The 23,146-nt window shown below is 36.1% G+C and overlaps 1 protein-coding gene across 2 annotated transcripts; it reads right to left on the bottom strand.

Moving 5' to 3' along the window:
- Nucleotides 1-398: 398 nt before the first annotated feature.
- Nucleotides 399-22,545, bottom strand: LOC103706510 (kinesin-like protein KIN-4A). Of its 2 annotated transcripts, none has more exons than XM_008790633.5 (25): nucleotides 21,878-22,545; nucleotides 19,115-19,261; nucleotides 18,852-19,001; nucleotides 16,617-16,870; nucleotides 15,091-15,278; nucleotides 14,881-15,005; nucleotides 13,421-13,457; nucleotides 12,860-12,951; nucleotides 12,628-12,741; nucleotides 12,239-12,352; nucleotides 11,952-12,045; nucleotides 11,663-11,781; nucleotides 8,841-8,939; nucleotides 8,647-8,760; nucleotides 8,444-8,560; nucleotides 8,250-8,330; nucleotides 5,903-5,974; nucleotides 4,362-4,455; nucleotides 4,249-4,280; nucleotides 4,061-4,158; nucleotides 3,866-3,961; nucleotides 3,436-3,657; nucleotides 2,621-2,783; nucleotides 1,219-1,374; nucleotides 399-1,146 (listed from the first exon to the last, which is right to left on the bottom strand). In XM_008790633.5, exons 1-25 carry the CDS (start codon nucleotides 21,998-22,000, stop codon nucleotides 943-945), a joined length of 3,105 nt encoding a protein of 1,034 aa, XP_008788855.4. In that variant the 5' UTR covers nucleotides 22,001-22,545; the 3' UTR covers nucleotides 399-942. The 2 variants fall into 2 exon arrangements, with proteins under 2 accessions (XP_008788855.4, XP_088563380.2); XM_088707254.2 differs by having other exon boundaries at nucleotides 1,219-1,350.
- Nucleotides 22,546-23,146: the final 601 nt, after the last annotated feature.

The raw sequence follows: 23,146 nt of genomic DNA, 5'->3' as shown, positions 1-23,146 counted from the left end.
TCATCGAAACTTTTCAGCTTGACATCAATCATCAATCTAACACTGACAAACTCTGAACTAATAATCATGATTAAAATATATTGCAGGTGCTGGGTCTCTATAAACTGAGGTTTTATTATATGGAACGAATCAGAGCTGCAGTGTGTTATGCTCAGCAAACACATTAAAAGACATGTCTTATAGAGAGAAGGTGAATCAAGGGCCATCCTAAAAAAAAAAAAAAACAACGAAATGAAGAATAATATTGGTCGTACTTTCTCTTGTTAAAAACAACTAAAAGAGATGGCTGGGGCCAAAACCTTTCGTGTGGACAATCAATAACTGTAGCTAATACACAGATCACAAAAATAGCTTCCCACACTCAGAAGACTGGACAACATTACAAAGAACTCAAAACAAGCCAGAAGGGTCAAAACATGGATTCAAATTTCTTTGATTTAGTAATACAATAATTGGGGAAAAATAAACAATAACATCACCTCCATTCGCAAATTTCTATATCCATCAGTACCTTCAGCTCAGCCCAACAATTCTTTGAGGAAGGCAGCAGCATCAAAATCACTTTACAAGATGCTTCCAATGCATTCAAGCTAAAACACCAAGCAAGCGAACACAGTTTCACTTTTCTCACAGACCAGCAAAAATCTTTACATTCCAAATGGTCTTTTTGGCATCTAATCATCGATGGAGACTGAAACATAAGCATGGGGCTGAGTATTTGCTTGTTTGTATGGATATATTCATACATATGGTCAGAATTTACATCTAAAGCAAAATCCTATGAACATGTACAAGTTGATTGCTTCACTAAGAGTTTGAAGAAGGGGATTCTGTCCAACCTTACTTGCATCCAGCTGTATTATTACCCTGTAAAATTAGTTAGCAGAGTGGATCGAGAACTGACATGTGACAAAGAACGACGCTGTCACATCACATCAAGTCTCAACGAAGCTGAGGTCTAGGCCTAGCTCTCATTATTGTTTCATCACTATGCCGGATCCATTCAGACAATTTCCATGGTTTCTGCCATTTCCACTTGAATTGTAATAGCCACTGATGATGGCTCCTTTTCCATCTCCAAAGCTTTCCTGCTTTTCCTACTACTGCCATTTTCTTTTCCATTGATAATTGCCCAATTGGGACCATCTGCAGTCAAAGAACTTCTTAACCAATCTGAAAGAAAAACTACAATTATCGTAGTAAGAGAAGGAATCGAACCTTTAGCGGCTCGTTGTTGAATGTTGCAGTCCCTTTGTTAGGGCTATTAGCAATGCCAGCAGTGTATTTGAGTTGCTTCTGTGCGGGAAGTGCAACCGGAGATAATGGAGTGTTGGATTCATCAGCACAATGCTTCAACGAACCATTTGAGTTCCCCTGAAAATTATCATATCAAAATCGAGGAGAATAATCAAAGCTCATATCCAGGATCTCTTGATTTGAGTCCAAGAGACATGTCATGAGCACTACATATATTTTTATACTAACAAGAAAGGGCAAAAATCCCTCAGTCCGATAATGAGTCTTCCCTCCAGGCACTCAATATTGTACTCTCTATTGCCAGATTATCACACCTTCGATTTTTTGTCGCCCAGATAATAGGCATTTTTCAGAAAGGTCTCCAACCATGGACAAAGATAGATCCTTTTTCTTTTCCTTTAATCTTTACGTCCAAAATTCTATTTGAATAGGAAAGATGATATCACAATAAAAATTAGAAAGGCGATAAGATGAGAAGGAAAAAGAAAGAACACAAGTCACCAAGAAATGCAGATTCAGGAAAGTTGCAATATTATTGCAAAAATCTTTTGCAGTGGTAAATCAAAATTTATTACTCTTCATTTAGACAGAGCACTTTCAGAGTTACTATATGTGATGACTTAAGCATAAATTTATATTGAGAAAATGTTCTAAACTCAGCAGTCCTTGATGCTTCATGAACACCCAATACTTTTGATTAACAAAAACATAAAAAATAAAATAAAAATGTCTAGTTGCCTTTTCCTCAAAAAGAAGGGGTTTAATAGCCTTTTAAATTCTTCCACATTAACGGTTAGTTTACACCATAATTTAGCATCAGGTACACAAAGCAAACTTAACACGTAAGATTCCTGGAGTGGATCTGGAAGCAGGAAAGGCACATGGTCTTTCTATTTTAGCTCAAATAGTTTCTTGCAACAATTTATGCTTACATGGCTATTTTCTCATAGAAAAACCTTAGTAATTAGTTGAATCACAATAGTTTTCCATTAACTTTCAAAATGAATATGATAAACAGATAAAGCAAAGTGCTACCAACATATTGCACTAAGTTAAGACACTTAAAATTTTCTTAGAATTAGGCAAAGCTTATGATTTCCAGGTTACAGAAACATGATACACAGTCATAAAACCAAGCTTACAGAAATCTAGGTTTGAATTTTTGTTTAGCTGTAACCATACTATGTCTCCTCCTCATTTTCAGGTTTCAAGCTCTCAATCGAAGTTTCAGATTCCAATTTATATTTGACTGAAGATATTAAGCTGTACAAGTTTAAAATTCATGGTTGCAGTAAGAGATGAGACCTTAATTCTGCATTGACTAATAAGTATGTAATAATAAATATTATGAATATAAGCTCACCAAAGATGATGTAGCTAATGCAATTGCAACAGCTTGCTCTCTCAACTTTTGCTGCTTCTCCATTTCCTTTCTCCGTGCTTCGCTCTGGCGGAGGATACCAATGAGCTCATTCAGCTGCTCTTTCAATTCCTTGATCTCAATTTCCTTCTCCCTCAACTGGCACCTGTTACCAAAGAAAAATCAGTATATCACAGATGGATAAGATAATGAGGAAGGAGTCAACAAAGAAAAGGGAATTTATGGATGAGCATCAAATATTGCAAAAAAAGAAAAAAGATTGATTACATCAACATACATAAGATATAAATGAGAAGGATTTTAAAACAACCAAATTGGCATGATGAGGATAGGGGATTCTTTATTTTGCTAATTTAACTGTAGAAAACTTTTATATTATCCCAAAATTTATATTCACCTTTCCGCATGTGCGTACTGTAGATATGGTGGCTCTGTGATGACAAATTTCTAATATTAGTTTTTCACTTAGTAAGTCAAACTTACCAGACCACAATTTTCAAAAGCATTACTCCAATAATCCCTGTTCTCAAGTTAAGATTATTATAAAACAGCATTTACCTAACATGGAGAAAATACAGACAATAGGTTAATATTTTTGTATCCCATGTTTCCTTGTTTCCCTAGAATTTCTGAAAATTCTGATTAATTTTGTTGATATTTCAGATGAGCCAACCAAATTAAGTCTTCGCAGATACAACTGAGCACAAAACCAGCAAACAATCAAATTATATCGATTAAGAAACCAAAAGGACGACTAGAAATTCTCAACATGACTGGTTTAAAATACGAAGCTGAACCTTGCATCTGCCGCAACATTAAACACATAATGCAGTAAGCTCTTTGCATCTCCCATCGATCGCAACAGATTCCATCTTCCTCGTCCAGTAAATGCACGTTCACTTTCCTCTGCCTCAGAAAGTTGCGAAGCCATTGCTACAAGAGTATTTGATGAAATGCTCACCATGTTCTCAAGTGATGCTATTCTTGCTAACTTTGCATTAGAGAACATATTTGATGTCCTGGACAAGAAGAAGAACACCAAATAAAAGAGAGCAATTTAACCATGGGTATACTAACTTGAAACACTAGTTTCTTCAATGGCTAACATGATTTGCATAAGATTCTGTCTCAGATTACTCAATGTTAAAATCTAAATTCAAATATATGAGCCAACAGTATCAAAAAAAATGGAAAATGTTGGACCTTAAGTTTTATAATGTTATTTACCGAGAATTTCCATTCCTTCCTCTTGGGGGACTTACCCCCCCATAGAATGTCTCCTCCTGTTTAAAAAAGGCAAGCTCTTCTGCCAGTGCAGCTCGTCTAATGGAAAAGTACAAATTTTATCAGGACAGCCATAAATGCTCTAAAAAAAAAGGCCAGCGGTAAGATTGGAAAGAAAGGGAAAAAAAAAACACATACACTTGACTTTGTTTCTCATATTCAGCACGAACTTCATGCACATGCACCATGACTTCAAGCTCATGATCTAACCAGCGTTGCAAGGACTTCTCATTTATCTGAATTTAAAGGTTACAGTTGCTATATAATAATTATTCCTTCTACTGAACATTAGACATCTTAAATATAAACAAGCATCTGTTCAGCACCTGATTGCCTGGAGAATTACCATTTGCATTGACTGGAAAAAGAAAGAACAATGTTAGAATTGCATGCAGCCACAGGCTTGAGTGTATTCAGTTTTCTTTACATTGAGAAATACCAGAGTTGTCACGAGCTGAGGATTTGCGTGCTTCTAGCAACTCTTTCAACTTCTTGGTAGCCATAGCAGCCTCTTCTGTCTTCCTTTGAAGAACCTGTAGAATGGACTCTAGACATGGTTAACTTCAATTCAAAATGCAAAATAAATTGTTGTTAAAAGGTCAGGAGAGGCTCATGACATAGAATTCACCTTACTCCACTTTTATTGCGCAGACAGTCACAGATCACAGATGTGCATCATGCACACACACCACATGCACACAAGTACAGCCTACAAGTCTACACCCTTAAGTGTGGAAGTCAAGTCATAGTTTTGACTTGTGTTATTCTAATATTTTAGGAATATTTGCAGGTGAATCATTTACTGTTATTGTTATCTTACTAATCTACAACCCATCAGCACCATTGCAAGATTCATTTGTCCCCCACTGCACCTCATGAAGCAAGTTGCATTAGTCTCTCAAAATTAATTATGTAATAACAATGCCTTCGTATGTCTTGTATTTTACTTGTCTAAATTCTTATCATACTTGCATAATCAGTATTCCCATTCCTTCCTTTCTGCTATAATGTCAGCTATAAAACTAGTCAGACAGAAAACATGACACTAAGCTGCCTAAGTTGTCAAAAGTGACCAGTCATTAACTTTCTCAAGGATAAGGGTCAACTGTCAATCAATTGCTATCACAGGCAAAAAAAACATTTACTAAGCTATACAATCATGTAGAACAATAAGGCAATCAGGAATATTACAAGTTTACAACACATGTGAGTCACCCGACCAATGAGCTGACAGGGATGGTGCATTTATTCTCTTATACACTATGTCAGTGCTGTATAAAAAAAAAATATAAGGTTCGCATAGCGCATGGATGAGCTAGTTGGAGCTTGTGTTTCTGGATGAAATTACAGGCTCAAATCCTCATGGTGGCAAATATTGAAGACGCTTGCGCTTGGCCCAGCCCAGTTGGAGGCAGTCCACGGGATGGGCTGAACCCCTTCAATGTATTTTATTATTCTTATCATCCTCATCATCAACATTATCATCAAATATTTTTTTCTCTTATGTATATATTAGATTGGTTAGAAGAAATCTTAATCTTCTGTATGGCCTTGTTAACTCTAAAAAGAATGACAAGTTTTAGAATGAAAAGTTAAAAACTAAGGCTTTTCAGTTCACATGTTTTCGTCATGCTAATGCAGTGTTGTACTGCTTATGAAAAAAGTGAAAATAATATATGAGTGAAGATCGTTGTATATGATATTCAAGAGCATCTAGCAGAAACCATAATCCAATTAAAATACAATCTCCACATCCATTAGTAAATGAACACAGGCTTTGAAGGAATATATCAAACCTATCAGCTGCTGGATCATCTCCTAGAATAGGAACAAATTAAGAGAATCAAATGTAAATAAAATTTATGCAACTGATGTTCGGAAGGCATCAAGTGAACTTAGATAATATTTTTCATTAATTCAAGTGCTTTCAGCAAAATAATGAGATTACAAGATATTTTTAAGAGCGAAACTTATATATACCATTTTCTGTCGTTGATTCAGTGCCTGAAGTTTATGTCTTTCATACTCATTTCTCCTCCCCTCTTTCCTTAACTGTATTATGAAAAGTATCAAAATCAAACTTCCACAAAATCCTAAGAAATCTGAAATTTCTTAGAAAATAAACAATAAGCAAGAGTGTTAAAGTTACTAGTTTTCATAACAAAAGAACAGTAGAAGTTCAAGACAAAGATGGGATGCCACATGTTATGCTTCTGAAATGACTTCAAGAATAAAATTCAAATTGTCAACTCAATGATGTAATTATAACAATAGGATACAGTTCAGCAAAAACAAAAAATGCTAACAAAGATAATCAATAGAAGAACTACATAACTTAGGCCTGTATTTGGTAGGTCTCTTGTTTTCTGTTTTTAAAAAAGAAAAATGGAAACCAAGGCGAGAACTGCTCATTGTAATGTCCTTTAAAAAAAAAAAAAGTTTCTAAAATTTCTGAGTAAATTTTTTTGATTTTAGAATGAAAACAAAAACAGAACATCAAGTTGCTCGCCCCCCAACCCTTACAACAACCTCCATTACCACCACAACTGTCACTCCACCACTGCTCACCACCTCTACCTCCACCACCCATACCACCACAGCAACTACTAGTCTGCTACAATGTTCACAATTCCCACCACCAGTCTCACCACCATTCAGCTTGCACTACTTGCCATTACCACACCATTTGCCACAACCGCCCACCACTAATGAAAACAGCCACCATGGTCAATGCTACTACCATCATGATCACCATTTCCACCATTGTTGCAGCCATGGCATCACCACAGCAGTGCTACAAAATCCCTTACTGCCATCACGATGACCAGACAAGTTATTTTATTGTGTTCTATTCTTTTATTCTTTTATGGTAATTATTGTTTTCTACCTAAAAAAATGGAAAATATCCATAACTACCTAGCATGTTTGTGTTCTCAAAATACCAAAAATAAAAATAAAAAAATGTAGAAAATTAGCAACAATGCCAAATGCAAGATTAGATTCTTTTTTCCCCACTTGAGCTTCAGTTTTATTATCACTTCTCTGCAAAAAGGAATATCAGTAAAGCATGTCTGTGGTAACCTAAAAGAAACATTATGCTATAAATGGATCAAAGGTGACAACATAAACTGGCCAGCCAATTGAGTGGTGCTCTAAATGACCAACAACACAAAACAATAAAAAATAATGCTCCGGTGCCATAGCAAATTTGTACCTTCTAATCATAACACCATGCCCAGTACGAGATTTAGGAGTCTAATTAGCTGAAGGAGCAGTAAACAAGTAAAATCTCCTGATGACTGAAACTTTCATGGCAAAGAAAAAGAGTGCAACTGAGGTTCTTCACATATAAATGAAGATGTTTCTCATATAGATGAATAGGAAAAATTTTAAGCATTAGTTTTCGTGCCATCAACTTATAATAGACAATAACTCATCCATCTGTAGCAAACTTGTGGGCGCATTCCATTTTCATCAAATTTAATTAAAAAGTGGCAGGACCGGAAAATCAACCCAACAACTTGCAGCTATATTGGAAATATAAAAAGGGTTGGTAATGATAGTATAAATGATGAAGTGGAAAAAGAACTACAAATCAAATCACTTTGTTACACACTTGAAAATGGATATTATAACAGCACACCGTAAAATAGAATGTCAACAATGATAATATGATCTATGCAACTTCAATTATTCATAAGTAGATGGCATCATGGTGATGTCAATAATCATGAACATGCAAAAAAATGTATGATAATGTATTAAAGCATATAGCATATTTTTTCCAAACAACAACAAACAGACTATACGACAGATACGACAAAAGTTTTGCATGATAAAATAATTTAAATTGTTTTTTCCTCAATTATTTATAAGTAGATGGCATCATGGTGATGTCAATAATCATGAACATGCAAAAAAACGTATGATAATGTATTACAGCATATAGCATATTTTTTCCAACCAACAACAAACAGACTATAAGTACAACAGATATGACAAAAGTTTTGCATGATAAAATAATATAAATCATTTGTTTGTTCCTCGGTAGATTTGAAACATCAATTTGCCAAAAAATTGACAATGTTCAATCAATAGAATAACATTCTCCGGTTCCTTCCCCAGAAAAAAAAAATTATATCTTGGTACAGGATGGTAGTTCCAGATGAGGTTATTAAGTAGCTTCAAGTCAGAATCACACATCAACATGTGAAAAAAATTATTATGCACGTTCTATTTGCTCGTATTTCAATACTAATGACTGATGAAATGCTTCATGATGCTGTACATAATCCAAAAATTATAACTAATGATAGAAATGAAGAACCTGCAGAAGCTCCTTTTCACGAGAAGCCTTCCACTGGCGAAACTGTTCTACCTCTTGTTTTATCTTGTGTTGCAATTGAACCTGAAAGTATTAAAAACAATGAGCAACGGGTAAAAAATAAAAAATGTCAATAGAAGTTGTAATAATATGGATGAGAATGATAATGATATAAAATCAATGGTTGAAGCAACAACCTTTTGTGCCTTAATAAATTGAATTTCATCTTGAAGCTTCTTTGCTGCTTCATCACTCCTTTGCTTTTGCTTTAGAAGCTGAACTTGGTTTTCTTGTTTCTTCTTAAGATCCATAATCTGAAAAGGAAAGATAACTCTGAGGATCTTTTAGTGTGTAAGAGGGTGTTGCAACATTTCAGCAATACAATGCCCGCTATTTTCACCTGTGCTTCGAGGGACTTTAACTTCTGTAGGTGGACATCTGGCAACTTGTGTGCTCGCCCATCTGAGGAGGCAGCAAGGCTTTCCACTTCAGCCAACAATCTATCCCTCTCTTGCTGAAAATTAATCCGCCCTAGTTTAGACATAACAGGAAAAGCAAGAAAAGCAATTGGCTCAAATCTGGATACTAATCAACCTGCACTATCCTTTTCTCCTCTTCAAGTTCCATCAGTTTCTTCTCAAAATGCTGCTTAAGAGCAAGAGTGCCAAACCCTCCAAACATTCTCATCTCAGACTGCAGAATGAGACAAAATATTAATACTGAGAAAAAAGAAAATGAGCTAAAATATTAATAATTCATTTAACTGAATTTCTCAGACTACAGGTCGTCAGAAGTTGAATATATTTAGATCTATGATATGGGTAAAATTTCTTTGCTAGCGAAGCAGAGGATAAAAATTGAAACTAATGGAAATTATATAGGACACAGGACAAGATTGTAAATAGATCTCATGGATAATTGAAGCGTCTTCAGGTTTAAGAGTTATTTCTGTGTTTTTTTCTTTAATTGATGGGGAAAACCAAGGTATAGTACATAAGACTTCCATCTCAGACTGCAGATAGAGATATTACTTCCCTAAGTATACAGGATCTTGTTGCCCTCTCTATTGTAATGTTCAAGTTGTACAGGGATTTATAATTTATAGCATAAAAAACTTCATGTCTATTCCCAGCTAGTTTAAATTAGCCTGAAAGTCCATAATTCTGTTATGCTCATTAGCAACCCTAGATATACAACCATCTATGGATCACCTATTACTTCATAAGATCATTTAGACCCAGAAAAGCAGGATGAGCTCTGTAGGGTTTTACTCCTTATGTCTCCACAAAAAGTAACTTGAAATCTGATACCTCACAAATTTCTCGCACATCCAAGTTTTAGTGAGAAATTTAACAATTTGAGAATTTCTTTTATTTAGCAATGCAGATCTGTCCACTTAATCCTCATATAGAAACTTGGTATCATCTGTCCAACAGAACTCTTCATCAGTCCTCCTGCACCAGCACAAAGTATCAGCCTAGGAACCATCTATGTTACCTCAAGCTTGATCGCACGTACATTTGAATAGAGAAGGAAAAGCCTATGACCAGTAACAAATTGGAAGATGATCCAGATCTTGTTCTTTTCAGAAACAGAAATTAAACAAAGAGTGCTCAAGACTTCCGAATGCATGTTGTTGCCTTTCTATAACCACATGTTAATATGCTATTGCAAAATCGATATCCTTTACTCTCTCTCTCTCTCTCTCTCTCTCTCTCTCTCTCTCTCTCTCTCTGTTTTTTGAAAAAGAGTGGGGAAGTGAAGGACAACTCATCCAGTTAAAAGTAATCTAGGTCCAAATACTTGGAGTTCGCCTCCCAAGTTTCAAAAGCAGGGCATCCTCCAATTGGAAGAGTGTGACAACTGGGGTACTTCCTAGTTCACATCTCTTACTGAAAGGTATAATAAGTGAATGTGACATTTTCACTTGAAAAATGGCTGGCCAATATAGAAAGGAAAGGCTTCATCTTCAGTGAGCAGATATAAACATCCGAAATCAAAATATATATCAGAAAGAGAAAGTGGTCATATGTCATATACTATTATGTTGTTTCAATTGGCATGGCATTTAATGTAAGGAAAACTTCTGTTCAATTAGCATACGCAACTGTGGCATTTTTATCCAAACATCATGTCAGCTCCAATCTACAAAATGTGTTTGCAAAATATGTCCATCATGGGACCTGACAATTAGCTTCATTGTATCGATGCATTACATATCCAAGGTTTGCCATATTGATCAGTACCATACCATACTATACGGGTGCCGAACTGGTGTGGTGTCTCATACTGTACCGACAATCGGTACGGCTTGCCGTCTCGTACCATACCACATACCAACACTATAATAGGATGGTACCGGCATGGAGCTCGGTATCGAGATAGCGAACGTTGGGTAATATTGCCTGCAGGTTTCTAGTAATATTGTTCCGAGGTTTCTACAACTTTGCTCAGTATAATGTATATTGGAGACTATTTCAAGCCAGAAAATTTATGTTTGGAAGTGCAAGGCAGTCACTTAGCACCCAAATAACCATATAGAAGCCATTTAAAACTCAAATTCTTGCGTTGGCTTATTTAAATATATCTTTAGGCTAGGGCCTGATTGCAACTCTCAGATGTGCAACTTCAAAATACCATCTGTTAGATTATCACCATTTGAATATCCACCATTAATTCTTTGTACTTTGTCCATTTGTATAAGAGCATATGTCCACCATAAATAAAGCATCACACAATGTTACCTCAGATTATCATAATTGTTAACATAAAAAATAGAAATTTAAAAGAAAAAAAAATTGTACTTACAATACATCAGCATATAAGCAAACAGAGCAAAAATAATAGTGCATATATGAGCACAAATCATTATGTTACGTAGATATTGCAATTCTATAATTAGTGTCATGTCTGAAGATGGTGTAAAGTGTAAACTTTATGAAACAATCTTAAAGATTCTTGGTGACAGTATTTTTTTTATCATGTTGTTTCAAAATATAATATCTTCAGTAAGTGCTGATTTATTTGGCTGTACACCCTAGATAAACAAAAATAAAATTTTATTAGAACAGACAACTTGAATTTTTCAAACAAATTTTCACATTGGGAATGAAATGTTATGCACAAGACTGATGGGACTTGAAATGCTGAATGTTTCACACAATTTGTGGAAATTTATTCATGAAATATGAACATGTACATTATCACAGCATTTGCCTAACTGAAATTCACATCCAAACAAGAACATGGCATTCATATTCATATTTTGAAAACCTATGCAGAAAAATGTATCCATTAACAAGAATCTTACTTGAAACATTAAGTCATACATGATTTTAACTAGTTCATGCTCAGTAAAGATTTTTAATAAAAAATAGCAGAAATCATAAAGATGTTTGCTGAAATTTTTAGATCACCTCTTTCTGCTCCAATCGCCTATTTAACTCATTCAGTTCCTTGCCCATAGTGTCTTGCAATATTGTATGTTCCCATTCTTTTGCTGCTACTTCATCAATTTCCTTGGAATTATCACCTTCTGATAGCAGAAATTTGCATCCCAAGTTATGAACCAAAGATTATTAATTCGCAGCAAAACAACAAGAATGCGCACTCATACTGAACTTCGTTTATCTCTAACGGAATGCAAACTTAGAAAACCAAACACAACAGAAGTGATAGCATGTCAAGTTTGTCCAGAAAAATTGCCTCTTAGGGTTTCAGCCATTTGGTAATCAAATGAGTCTGTACTCTGCAGGCTCCTTTTAAGCCCTTCTGCTTTCACAAAACAATTTCCACCTTTCTGAAAGAGTAAGCATAAAGCAACACTAATAAAGCATTTATCCAATTAATGAAGCTCCTCAATATTACAAATATACATAGAAGAGCCATTAACCTAACTGAAAATGGACAAATTAAATAAAATAAAGAAGTCAAATTTTGAGAAACTCAGATTGGAAAGAAACTAAAGCAACAGAAAGTGTCGAGTAGTGTACATGAACATCTGTCCCACAATGTTCAGTGTGAGCAGAATGATTGTGATACTCATAGAGTTCCCCACAAAGATCTTCATTGGTAGATTCCAGCCAAGAAATTCTTTCCTTTAGAGCCTACATATATAAATACACTAAAATGTTAATGCCTACAAAAGAATTCTCAGAATATGCATATATATGTACATCAACACATATGCATGTATGTGCATATATGTGGTTGCTTCACTGGTTGCATGAGCTTGGTCTGCGTCCTACAAAATAGATACTGTGCTCTCCAACTGGTGGTCTTCTAGGTTCCACAATAGGACCCTCTCTTGCCTAAAACTGCTCTGACCAGGAATCTGGGCCCAATTCGCAGAGTCATACTGCTGTGGAAAAAGATTTCTTACCTGAATCTCATCAGATGCAGCTCCTCCCCCACGAGCACAAAGTAGCTCTGCCTGCAAATATTCAATCTGCTGACGCATCCTTTGCATTTCATTAGATATTGGATTTCTGTTAACCTGGAAAGGAAAACTTATATAAGCAAATATGCACTTCCACCAGTAAGAAACAAGAGCATTCATTTCTGCATAGAAGGTAGTAATTGCTTCGCTAATATATTGTCCTTTGTAGACTCACAATGGGCTTATTTTGAATATTGCGAGCACGATTAGCATATTTCAGTGTGTTAAGGGTTTCCTCTGCATTAATATCTGCTGGGCTGATGCAAGCTGGAAAAAAATGGGATAACATAGTTAGAGAGTATGTTTGAAGGAAGTCAAAGAGAAAAACTTTATAGCATAGTCTTTTTAGCAATGCTGTTCATTCAGCATCATACATACATATACTTACAATATAACAAGAAACGGCTGATTAACATCTTTAATTAATAGTAGCAGCCATTCTTTACCAATAAAGAGCAGATGAAAAAAAAAGGATACGGTTGAAACTAGGGTTCTGTTTGGCTATTTGGCAAAGAGAGAATGAATCACATTATCATTAATTAGACATCAATAGAACAATTCAAATTATCAATCAAAACAACATGAATACATGCTATTAAACTTGCCTTTTCCAAATCATAAGATGCATACGATAAGGCATCATAAATTCAGGAGCCGTAATTTTGCATGCATTTTATTGGCACAGTCAAAGGCAATAGAGATAACATGAAGGACTTTTGGTGGCAAAATGGGTTACCTATCATGACAGTCCTGCTGTTTCCACCAAGTGAGTCCTGCAAAAAATGTACATAAATAATTAGACAGAAGAAATACGTTTTTTTTTTTACTTGGGTATTCTAATTATCAAAAGAAACTTCAACATTAGAAGGATGAGGTCATTCTTTTCTTTCTTTATTTTTTTTTTGTTTTCTTTTTCTCTTTTGCTTTTTCTTTTTCTTTTTTTCCTTTTTCTTTTCTTCGCTTTTTACGGATATTTCTATATTCATCCTACTCATCCTGTTAGACTAAGTATTCCAATTTTAACCACCTAGAAAATACACCCATGCTATATGTTGTATGCTTGGTCTGGGAACAAACTGATGTAGGGTAAATAAGACAGTAACAACCAATCAGGGTGCAGCCGAGATCAAATCCATGAAGAAAATGTGACCTGAAAATTTGATGTGTTATCATTAAGAGCTACAAAAGAGTCCTGCTTCTATGAAAAAGGCACCACTCAATCAGGCTGTGTGCAATAATTATACCATCCAGTCAAGCAGAAGGTAATGGTTGCAAACTGAATCAGGAGAAATCATTTTGTGTTGGACCATCGGAAGTCCAAAAATTGCTGATTTTGATTTTTAAATTCGTAAGGATGATGCTTGGAGTTGTAATCACCGAAGAGATGCCAGAGCCTGTTAAGAATTTTTTATTTAGATTAAAGGTTCAAAGTTGAAAAAGAGAATAAAAGTTTTGAGTTCAGATTTGGACAGCAATTTTTAACTTAATTTTGTCATAGTCAACTCCCTGGAGTCATCTGCTTTCTCCCCCTCGCCAACCTTCATCTTATTTTCATGGATTATGAAACAATAACCCATCTTCCTTTTGCAATCTCTCCCTCATAAGATTTAGATCAACAATTCCTTGTTCTCTGTGACCAGGAAGGGAAAAAGGTAACCAGTTTCTTGGCTGGAGTCCACAGAGATGTTTAAGCGGATTCACGAAAAATAAACTATACTATCCAGTTATCCATTTTGTACAATCCTCCACCATATTTTTTTAGTTTTTAAGGCTGGGGGAAGTCAAGCACCCTGTGCCATGATTCATGGCATGCCCGGATATATGCCCGGACATCTTGAAAATTGCATTACAATTAGTATAATGAAAAGTATTCCCTACCATTACTTCAAAAAAGTCTGATAACTCAGCAATGTAACCGTGACCATTATTGCCAAGGTTGCTTCTTTGTGATGTGGATGCAGAGAGACTTACTAAACTTCATATTTTGTTGATACAATTGTATTGTCCCTTGACAAACTCACACCCCTCCGCAATCATTTCATTTTCAAACTCCAAGTTGTCTCAAACTATAGGAAATGAGTTTCAAAATCCTGATAATTATCCATGTGTTGGACCAAACATACATTTGTTATTATCCTATTAAATAAATTAGGTCACACACATCATATCTACAAGTTAAATAGAATATGATCCAACCTGCAAGAGTCGAGTAAGTTTGCTGTCACGGTAAGGAACATGGGCTCCTTCTTTCCGCTTTTTCTCATCCCCAAGAGCGCTTATGACATTTCCAAGAGCCAGAAGACCCCTGTTAATATGAACCCCTACAACAAGCAAACAGATGGTCTTAAGAGAATTTTTCTTGAGTTCAAGCCATGGTTTAGATAAATAAAGGAGCAAATAAACTACCTTCCTTGAATCGAAGGCCATCGGAACCTGTTCGTTTAGCACGCTCTGATCCAGCAAGATCTACTAGATGGAACTTTGCACATAGAAAATCTTCAGTCACATCCTCAATTGGGACACCATCAGCAGTAATAATTGGATCAAGTTTGCGCATCTGCTCCAATGTGATAGTGAAGATGGCATGGGAACGACTATCACAGTATAGAAATCAAAAATAAGAACATTAAAAACAGTATGAAGTGGAGCAGAACCATAAAACATGAAAAAAAAAAAATCTATTTAACAGTTTTGCCAACAAGGAAATTTAATCTTGTTGACTTACGTGAAGAACACATTTCCATACAGATGCAGATGAAATTAAATTACATTTCATAATACCAAACCAAGTTAACTATCTTCAGATTATATTCTGTATTTTTTAACCATTTTCTACTATCAAGTAATTTAGATACCAACATCTTTTACCGTGCCTTTACCATTGTTTCCTTTCCACTTGTGTATAAAAAGGGACAACAAAGCCACAGTAGAGCAACCCTACCATTGCGCCAAGGCTCGCCCTCCTCTTTTTCACTTGTGTGCACCATAAAAATTTGATAATAGACCGCGTACGAAGAAAGGAACACTAGCTTCAGATTCACAACCATTTATAATTAAAAGTTATTGTATTAATTATGATTAAATTTCAACTTATAAATGGATTATATGATATAATCCATTAGTCAGATTTAGTTCTTGAAATGCAAATGTATTTAGTTCAAATGCAAGGAAATGGCATATATGCTTTTAGCATCTAAAGGCAAGATCAAGTAGGTGGGAAAAAAAGGCCACTCTTGAGAAGGGGTAATTTTTAAGAATTCAAAGAACTAACGAGACACAGAAAGCTAATATGTAAGTCTAAGTTTATGGCATATGACAATTTACACTGTGACATGGATCCGCTTGATGATTAAGGGATCTACCATTTAGCATATCATAGGAGTCAGGAAATATAAAAAACAAATCACTATATATGCATTGAGTGTGAGGATGACATGGTCCTATGGAAAGATGATGATGGAAAGGATATCTCTGCAAGTTGTTGAACAAAGACGTGATCTGTTACTTGTGCAATTTATTTAAAGAAGGCTCACCAAGTGTTAGGAGTAAATGTGGAATTTCATATGAATACTCTGAACTAAGCAAAGAGCATATCAAAATGCAAGGGTGGTGAATGGTGCTCTCCAAAAAATAAGTGAAGCATCTAGGAAAAGGTCCACTTAAATGGTGGTTTTAAATTTCTTTTATATGTGAATTTAATGCTCATACTTTTAAGAACATATCATGAATGGTTTGGAGGATGACTGAAGAGATAAATTTAACTAAACTCAATCTTGAAAGTATATGACAGCAACAGAAGATGCTTGATCACAATGAGTCAGAAGCAACAAAAAAAGGCACGAAAGTACACTCCAAATCTGAAAAATGTGCATGAATATTAGTCACCAAGATATATATGTACAGCATAATATGAAATCAGGTATAGTGTTAACCTTGACTGGTTATTCATGTTTGTGCTTCCAGTTGCACGATTTAGTGAACCTTGCTCTAGACAAGAAGCCATTTCCTTTTGGGAACTAACATCAATTTCAGTGGTTCCAGCAAGTGTTATGACCCCATTTGATGCCTCACGGATTTGTACTGGAGGTTTCCCAGGTACTGTTACCTTCACCACATGTCCATTGCCAGCCTCCACTTTGCTGACAAATGCAGGATCCAACAAGTCTCTCACTTCTTCTTTTAAAATCTTCACAATCAAAAGTTTTAGTTAACATTCTTGGTATGAGAAGGTAATATGTCTATGCAGTAAATATTGTCAAAGGCTTATATTTATCAAATTGTTTTCAATGAGAAAAAATGAAAATAGAAATTTGCATGCAATGTTTCGTTATGTAAATGATAGACTAAAGGGCATTGATAATAATGCTATCAGAGACCAACACAGGAACATGAAACTCGGGTGCCAGTATGTAAGAGATAAGCTTTTGCAGTATGAAGCCAGGTTTGGAATGTGTCATCGGTGCTAAACATCAGGGGTTCAGTGATGCCATAGACACAATCTATTTCTATACTATATGTGGTGAATGCATATATAATGAATGAATAAACATATAAAAGGGGATAAGGCCATATGTATGCAACAAAGTGACTTTGTCTCAAAGCATCCTCTGTAGCAAGAGAGGCTGCAAAAATCATTGGCAACCACTCCCAGAAGCATATCATATGTTATTAATTGCTTAAGCAAGCATTCATGGGATTCTTTTACCATCCCAATGACACAATACAAATTTTCTTCGACAATAATCTCAATGTGGATGTTCTAGACTCGTGAAGCAAATGGTTCACTTTAACTGTTCCAGCAGCCTGCATTAGCCATAATAAAGGAGAAGCAAAGCATGAACAAACCCAAACTTCATTATCAGCAACTACTTTTGTAGATGGAAATGAAGTCTTTCTCTTTCAATTTGCACATCATACAGGTGAAGTTTACAAAGGAGCTCACACAAAGCCCCAGTAGATATTGAATTGTCAAATGGAACCTTCCAGCCTAATAAACCCAAAGAAAAGGCATGATTGCTCATGAGATTACTGCATGTGAAACATCCAATCCTTATTCTGCCTAACTAGATCCACAAATAATCCAACTAACTTGAAGCACGAAGGATGTATATATTATCATGATAATGCCCTCCAGACTACAGCACATCATAAAAATAGAGTACTGCATCCTATCAACTGTTAGATCACCGTTCAGTTCACTAGGCTGATGTGGTAGTTGGAGATTGATGTTGTAAATGGCGGGTTCAACGGTGTTAGTCAGGCCCCGCCTACCACTTAGCCAATCACTAATTTCCGCATTGATCCAGTGAAATGAGCAGTGATCTGGTGGGCAATCTTTAAAGTGAAAAAAAGTAAAAGTTAGCATGACTTATACATTTGTGTTGAACCTTGGGAAACTATAATTCAGACAGTGTTGGTCCATAATCTTACATCCGAAATGCAAATATTTAATTCGCCCTAATAAATATTTTTGCATCCTGTTCTTTATGTTTCCATGCTACACCAAGAAATTATCAAAACAGGTGGCCTGGAATAATCAAATCATTGTTTTTGCCAGAAATATTGTTTTTATAGTTGTGATTAGAGCAAAGTTTTAAGTGTTGTATTCTACTTCTATGCTGACCTGGCATTGGCATGTGTAATTGCACCAATAGTTGGCAAGCATGTCATGAGCTGGTATACCTGCATTGGAAGACAGCCATGCCATGTGCCATCCAGGCCTGGCAAAGTACATGCCAATCAGCATAATTGGCAGTTAATCCTTGGAGCTGAGTCCAGGTACTCATTTCTGTGTGAATTTTTCAACCACACTAAAAGAAAAGGAAAAAGGAAAAAGGAAATGAAAGGTAAAGTATGATTAAGCCTTTTGTGAGCGGCCAGATATATGGAGCTAGAAACTTGTGCCCTTAAGATATTCAAAGAACAACAAGATGTTGTCCAGAATGGTAAATAATATGAAATATGATTAACGACAAGAGAAAAGACAAACCTGTTCACCTCAAAAGCTCAGAGAATTAATGTAAAAGTTGTTGTACACTCAATATTGTGAGCATGGTACAATCATTTTAAGATAGACATGCGAGGGTACATTTCAGTTTTTAGCTCATTCAAGACCTGAAAAACAGCACATACAAAACAAGAGTAGGAGAGGTGATCATTCCTTATACCTCAATGAATGAGACACGCAACTGGAATTCTGCTTGATGTTTCAAGGTCTCGATTTTGCTGAACAATGCATTCACAACTTGAGGGATAAGTCCAGTTTGAGAACCATCCCTACATGCAGTTCCCATGGTGTATGTTTTCCCTGATCCCGTCTGTGGCACATTATAAAATTCAGATGTTTCAAGACATCGGCTACATGCTGCAGATACATTACAGTTCATATTGAATAAGCTGCTAGGGAGCACAAGACATTGCACTACTTGACCTGTCCATATGCAAGAACAGTGGCGTTGTATCCTTGGAACAAACCATCAACAAGTGGGCCAATGCATTCTTCAAAAATGGCAGATGATGGAGAACCTGTACTACCATATACATGATCGAAAGTAAAAGAATGAGTTCCAATTTGCACCTGCACATCAGGAGTTTTTGATGAAATCTATTAATAATGATTTCAATATCTGACAAGTTCTAGTAGAATAATTGATCACAGTGGGAGCATTCCATCATAAAATAACACAAGACATTTGAAACTTTTTTATCAGGAAAAAAAGGCAGTAAACCATCAGGGAACTGTCAAGTTTTAAAATTACAATACTTGCAGAAGGTAACAGAGTGTTAACTGCATAACTTCATCATCCTACTCTTGACACGCAATTTCAATGTTGCAACAGTATCACAATCATGCTATGAGACGACTAAAAACTATGCAGCAAAGTTGACCTAAGATATCTCAAGACCCGAAAATACCACCTGTTTGAACCAGTTGGACTGGAATGACACAGCTATTTAGTTCAATCTCACGATGAATCAAAGGAGTAATTTAAAATCAGTCAAACAGAAAAGGGAAAATAAATACAATGAACCAGTTCCCTCACTTCTTACAACTATTCGTAAATCAAATATTCCACATCTGCCGCCCCCACCCCCCCTGCCTTCCTTTCGCACATGAATCTTCTGATCCATTATGTTCATGTGTATAAACCAGACCAAGGAAAGTTAGATGCGCAAACATCTCCCTTGAGATTCATTTTTGGGAAAACTTAATTCCGGTGTGCCTCAAACTGATACAGAAGGTTAAGCATTTTAGCTTAGAAAAAGGTAGTATCGGGTTTCAAAGGATGGTTGACGTATGGCAACTTTAACTCAAGAAATTACTGGAATATAAACAGAAAGCAGCTACAGAAAATGAAGTGAAATCATTCGACTAGGCATGAATAAGGCTAAAAATTATAGTCTGCTTACCTGGACATCCGAAACCATGCCACCAAGTATTTTTGCATCTCCAGTGACATAGACACAATTTTGTTAGGTTTATGACTAACAAGATTTCTAAATTCATTGGCCATGATCAGTAGACCACCAGTAGAAATCAGTCTCTTTAAGCAGAACAAAGTATCGATCAGAAATGACAACAGGCGTTGGAAAGGGAGGGATTTTCCTTTTAAAAAAATGATGATCTTTTTCAAATTCTAGCCCGTAGATACAGCCTTAAATAGATTCACATGCAAAAGAGTACATGACATGAAATTGACCTCTGAAACTTTGAACTCTCTATATTAATTTTGCATTGACGGAGGAGCAGAATCTTGGACACATGCCACATAAATGTAAGCTTGATCTTCTGACATGTGTAGAGAAAATGTTCAATGAGTGAGCAGAGTTTCTTAAGTAAATTTTATTGTTTATGTCATTTATTTAAGGTCTGTTAGATTCGGAAAGTTTGTAAAGCTTATTTTGATGAAATATATCTGAAAGAGTCCTACACGAAACCCTTGTGAGATAACTCATAAACTGTAGTTCTACTACTTTTATATATTGGTGTATGTAGGGCAACAAATTTGGAGAGGCCTAATATTAATGGTTATTTTTCCTTTAATTTATATTATTTTGTTGAAAGATTTCAGAACAAATCTTACGTACCTTATCATCATTAATATCTTCTAATTTATTTGGCATTTTCCTAATGCCTAAACATGATCTATAAGAGACAACGCCACTAGGATACAAATTGTATAATCTATCTTCCTTGCTTCTCTTTTTGCACATAAGGAGTATCAAAAATTACTTAAGCATAGAAATGAAGGCTAAGAGAATAATGATAGGAAGAAGAGATTAGCACACTGGAGTAGAAGATTGTGACTTGTGAATAATGATGGAAATGATGTTGAAATTTCTTTCCCTCAAAAATAAAAAAAGAAAAAAGAAGTTGTTGAAATTTCTTCAATCATCATTCGCAATTTATAAAGCTGTTAAACTACTGACGTTCACTTTTAAGACATTCATAATCACCAGAAGAACCTGAACAACCATAGGGATGAGAATCTTGCACCTGTCGCCAGGAAATGCCCAACTTAAATAGGTTATCAGGAATGCAGAAGAGAAAAAATGTTTTGAATGAGATGACAAACCAGGTTATAATACATGAAACTCGGCGAATTTGACAGAATCTTTGAATAATGATGACCATCTATATGAAATCAAATTTTCACCTTACTTCGCAAAAAAGAGGTCAGAAAGGAAAATTAGCACAGATTTTTATAATGCAGAGCACAGAGGCGGAAAAACACAAAAACACAGAAGTAACCAAATCGCTTCTCCAAAAACCCTCCCGCTCCCCCCCGCCAAAAAAAAATAAATCTAAAAGCAGGCAATTCCAGTGGGAATTCCCACTCGATTGCATAGCAGCCAACTCACGCGGTCACGCCAAATGAGACGCCAGGGATAAATCTATTGACCAAAGGAAAAAATAAATCTATTTTCTCAACAATCCTACATTCACCTATCCACCATTATTATAACTTTTTTCAAAAAGTTAGATTGCCACTAATTTACCAACTCTCGTTACAGATCTACAGTCCAATTCACACAAAAAGAGCCATTAATTCATAGCAAAGGCAATGAAAAAGATTTCTTTTTTTTTGTCAAGAAAACCTCTTTCAAAAAAAGTGAATGCGATCTGAAACTGGTAGATGAACCAAAAAAATAAAAAAGCACCGAGAAAAGGGGGCAAAAAAAGAACAAAAACCTGGGGCTTCCCGGGGACGACGGTGACGCAATCGTTGCAGCCCTGCAGCCGCTCGTCCCCGATGAGCGGCCTGACGTGGACCGCCACCTTGACGCAGCAATCCTCCCCATTCTCCATCGTCATCTTTACCAAGAACCGGAAAGAACTACCCTCTCAGAACCATAAACCTCTGTCTATATTTCAAGAAACAGTAAGCTTTGTTATACTGAAGAAGACTCGTCGCTCGTTTCCAAGTAGCTCCAGATATCTAAGAGGGTAGACGCAAATCGAAAGAACGAGAGATGAGTGGGACAAATGGGGAATTGTATGGGGTGGGATGGGATGGGATGGTTTGTTGGAGAAGAAAAGGATGGAAGGAAAGAAGAAAATGTGTCTGTGAGAGAGAAACGTAGTCAGGTGGAGGCAACAACCTCCATCATTCTTTCTTGGACTTCACTGCAAGCTCCCCCAAGAGAAAACTAAGGTGGAGGAGGTGGTGGTGATGGTGGTGGGTGGGAGGACCAGGGGGAGACTTCAATGGTACCAGGAAAGTTGGAGGTTTTGGAGTGGTGACTATGGAGGTGGTGGTGGGAGTTCAGGAAGGTAGCGTAGGGGAAACTACGTGGTACTCTTCCTGTTTACTGCTGTCCCTGCTATCTCTATCTCCCTTGTTTTTTTGCCATTCTCACGACCAACTGGTGACGTCGTGCTTTGTATCTGGGTGTGGGCAAGGTTTTGGGTCCCGGGTTTTGGTCCAAGGCTTCGCTTCTTTAGGGCTCGTTTGGTTCGCAGGAAGCATTTTTTTTTCCTAGAAACATGATTTCTGGGAAATAAATTCCTAGAAAGAGAATGCCTAAGAAAGTACTTTTGGCATGTTTGGTTGACCATGAGAACGTGACAAATTTCCAAGGTGCTTATGTTTGGTTGGTCATCCACTTTCCTAGGAAAGTTATATATAATTCCTATTATGCCCTTAATAAAAATTAGGTTTTTAATGCCTCTTTAATGCTTCTTTAATGCTGAAGGGACTTTTTGGGAAAAAGTAAAAATGGAGTGATTCCCGCCTCATGGGAAAGTTACTTTCCCATGTTTCTCATGGAAAAGACTTTCCCATGAAATGTGGGAATCACATTCCCATGGGAATACAACTTTTCCTTCTCTCTCCTTTGAAAACTCCAACCAAACAAGAGGCATATCATTACTTTCCCGTTGACCACACTTTCTCCCTTTCTTTTCCCGCGAACCAAACGAGCCCTTAATTTATTCCCTGGTTTTAGGTTCTCTTGGGTC

This window comes from Phoenix dactylifera, chromosome 11 (genome assembly GCF_051530095.1).
Source record: "Phoenix dactylifera cultivar Ajwa chromosome 11, Ajwa_hap1_PhDact_Kaust_v1.1, whole genome shotgun sequence".
In the NCBI taxonomy this organism is placed as follows: Eukaryota; Viridiplantae; Streptophyta; class Magnoliopsida; order Arecales; family Arecaceae; genus Phoenix; species Phoenix dactylifera.
This window is presented reverse-complemented; position numbering and strand designations above follow the sequence as displayed.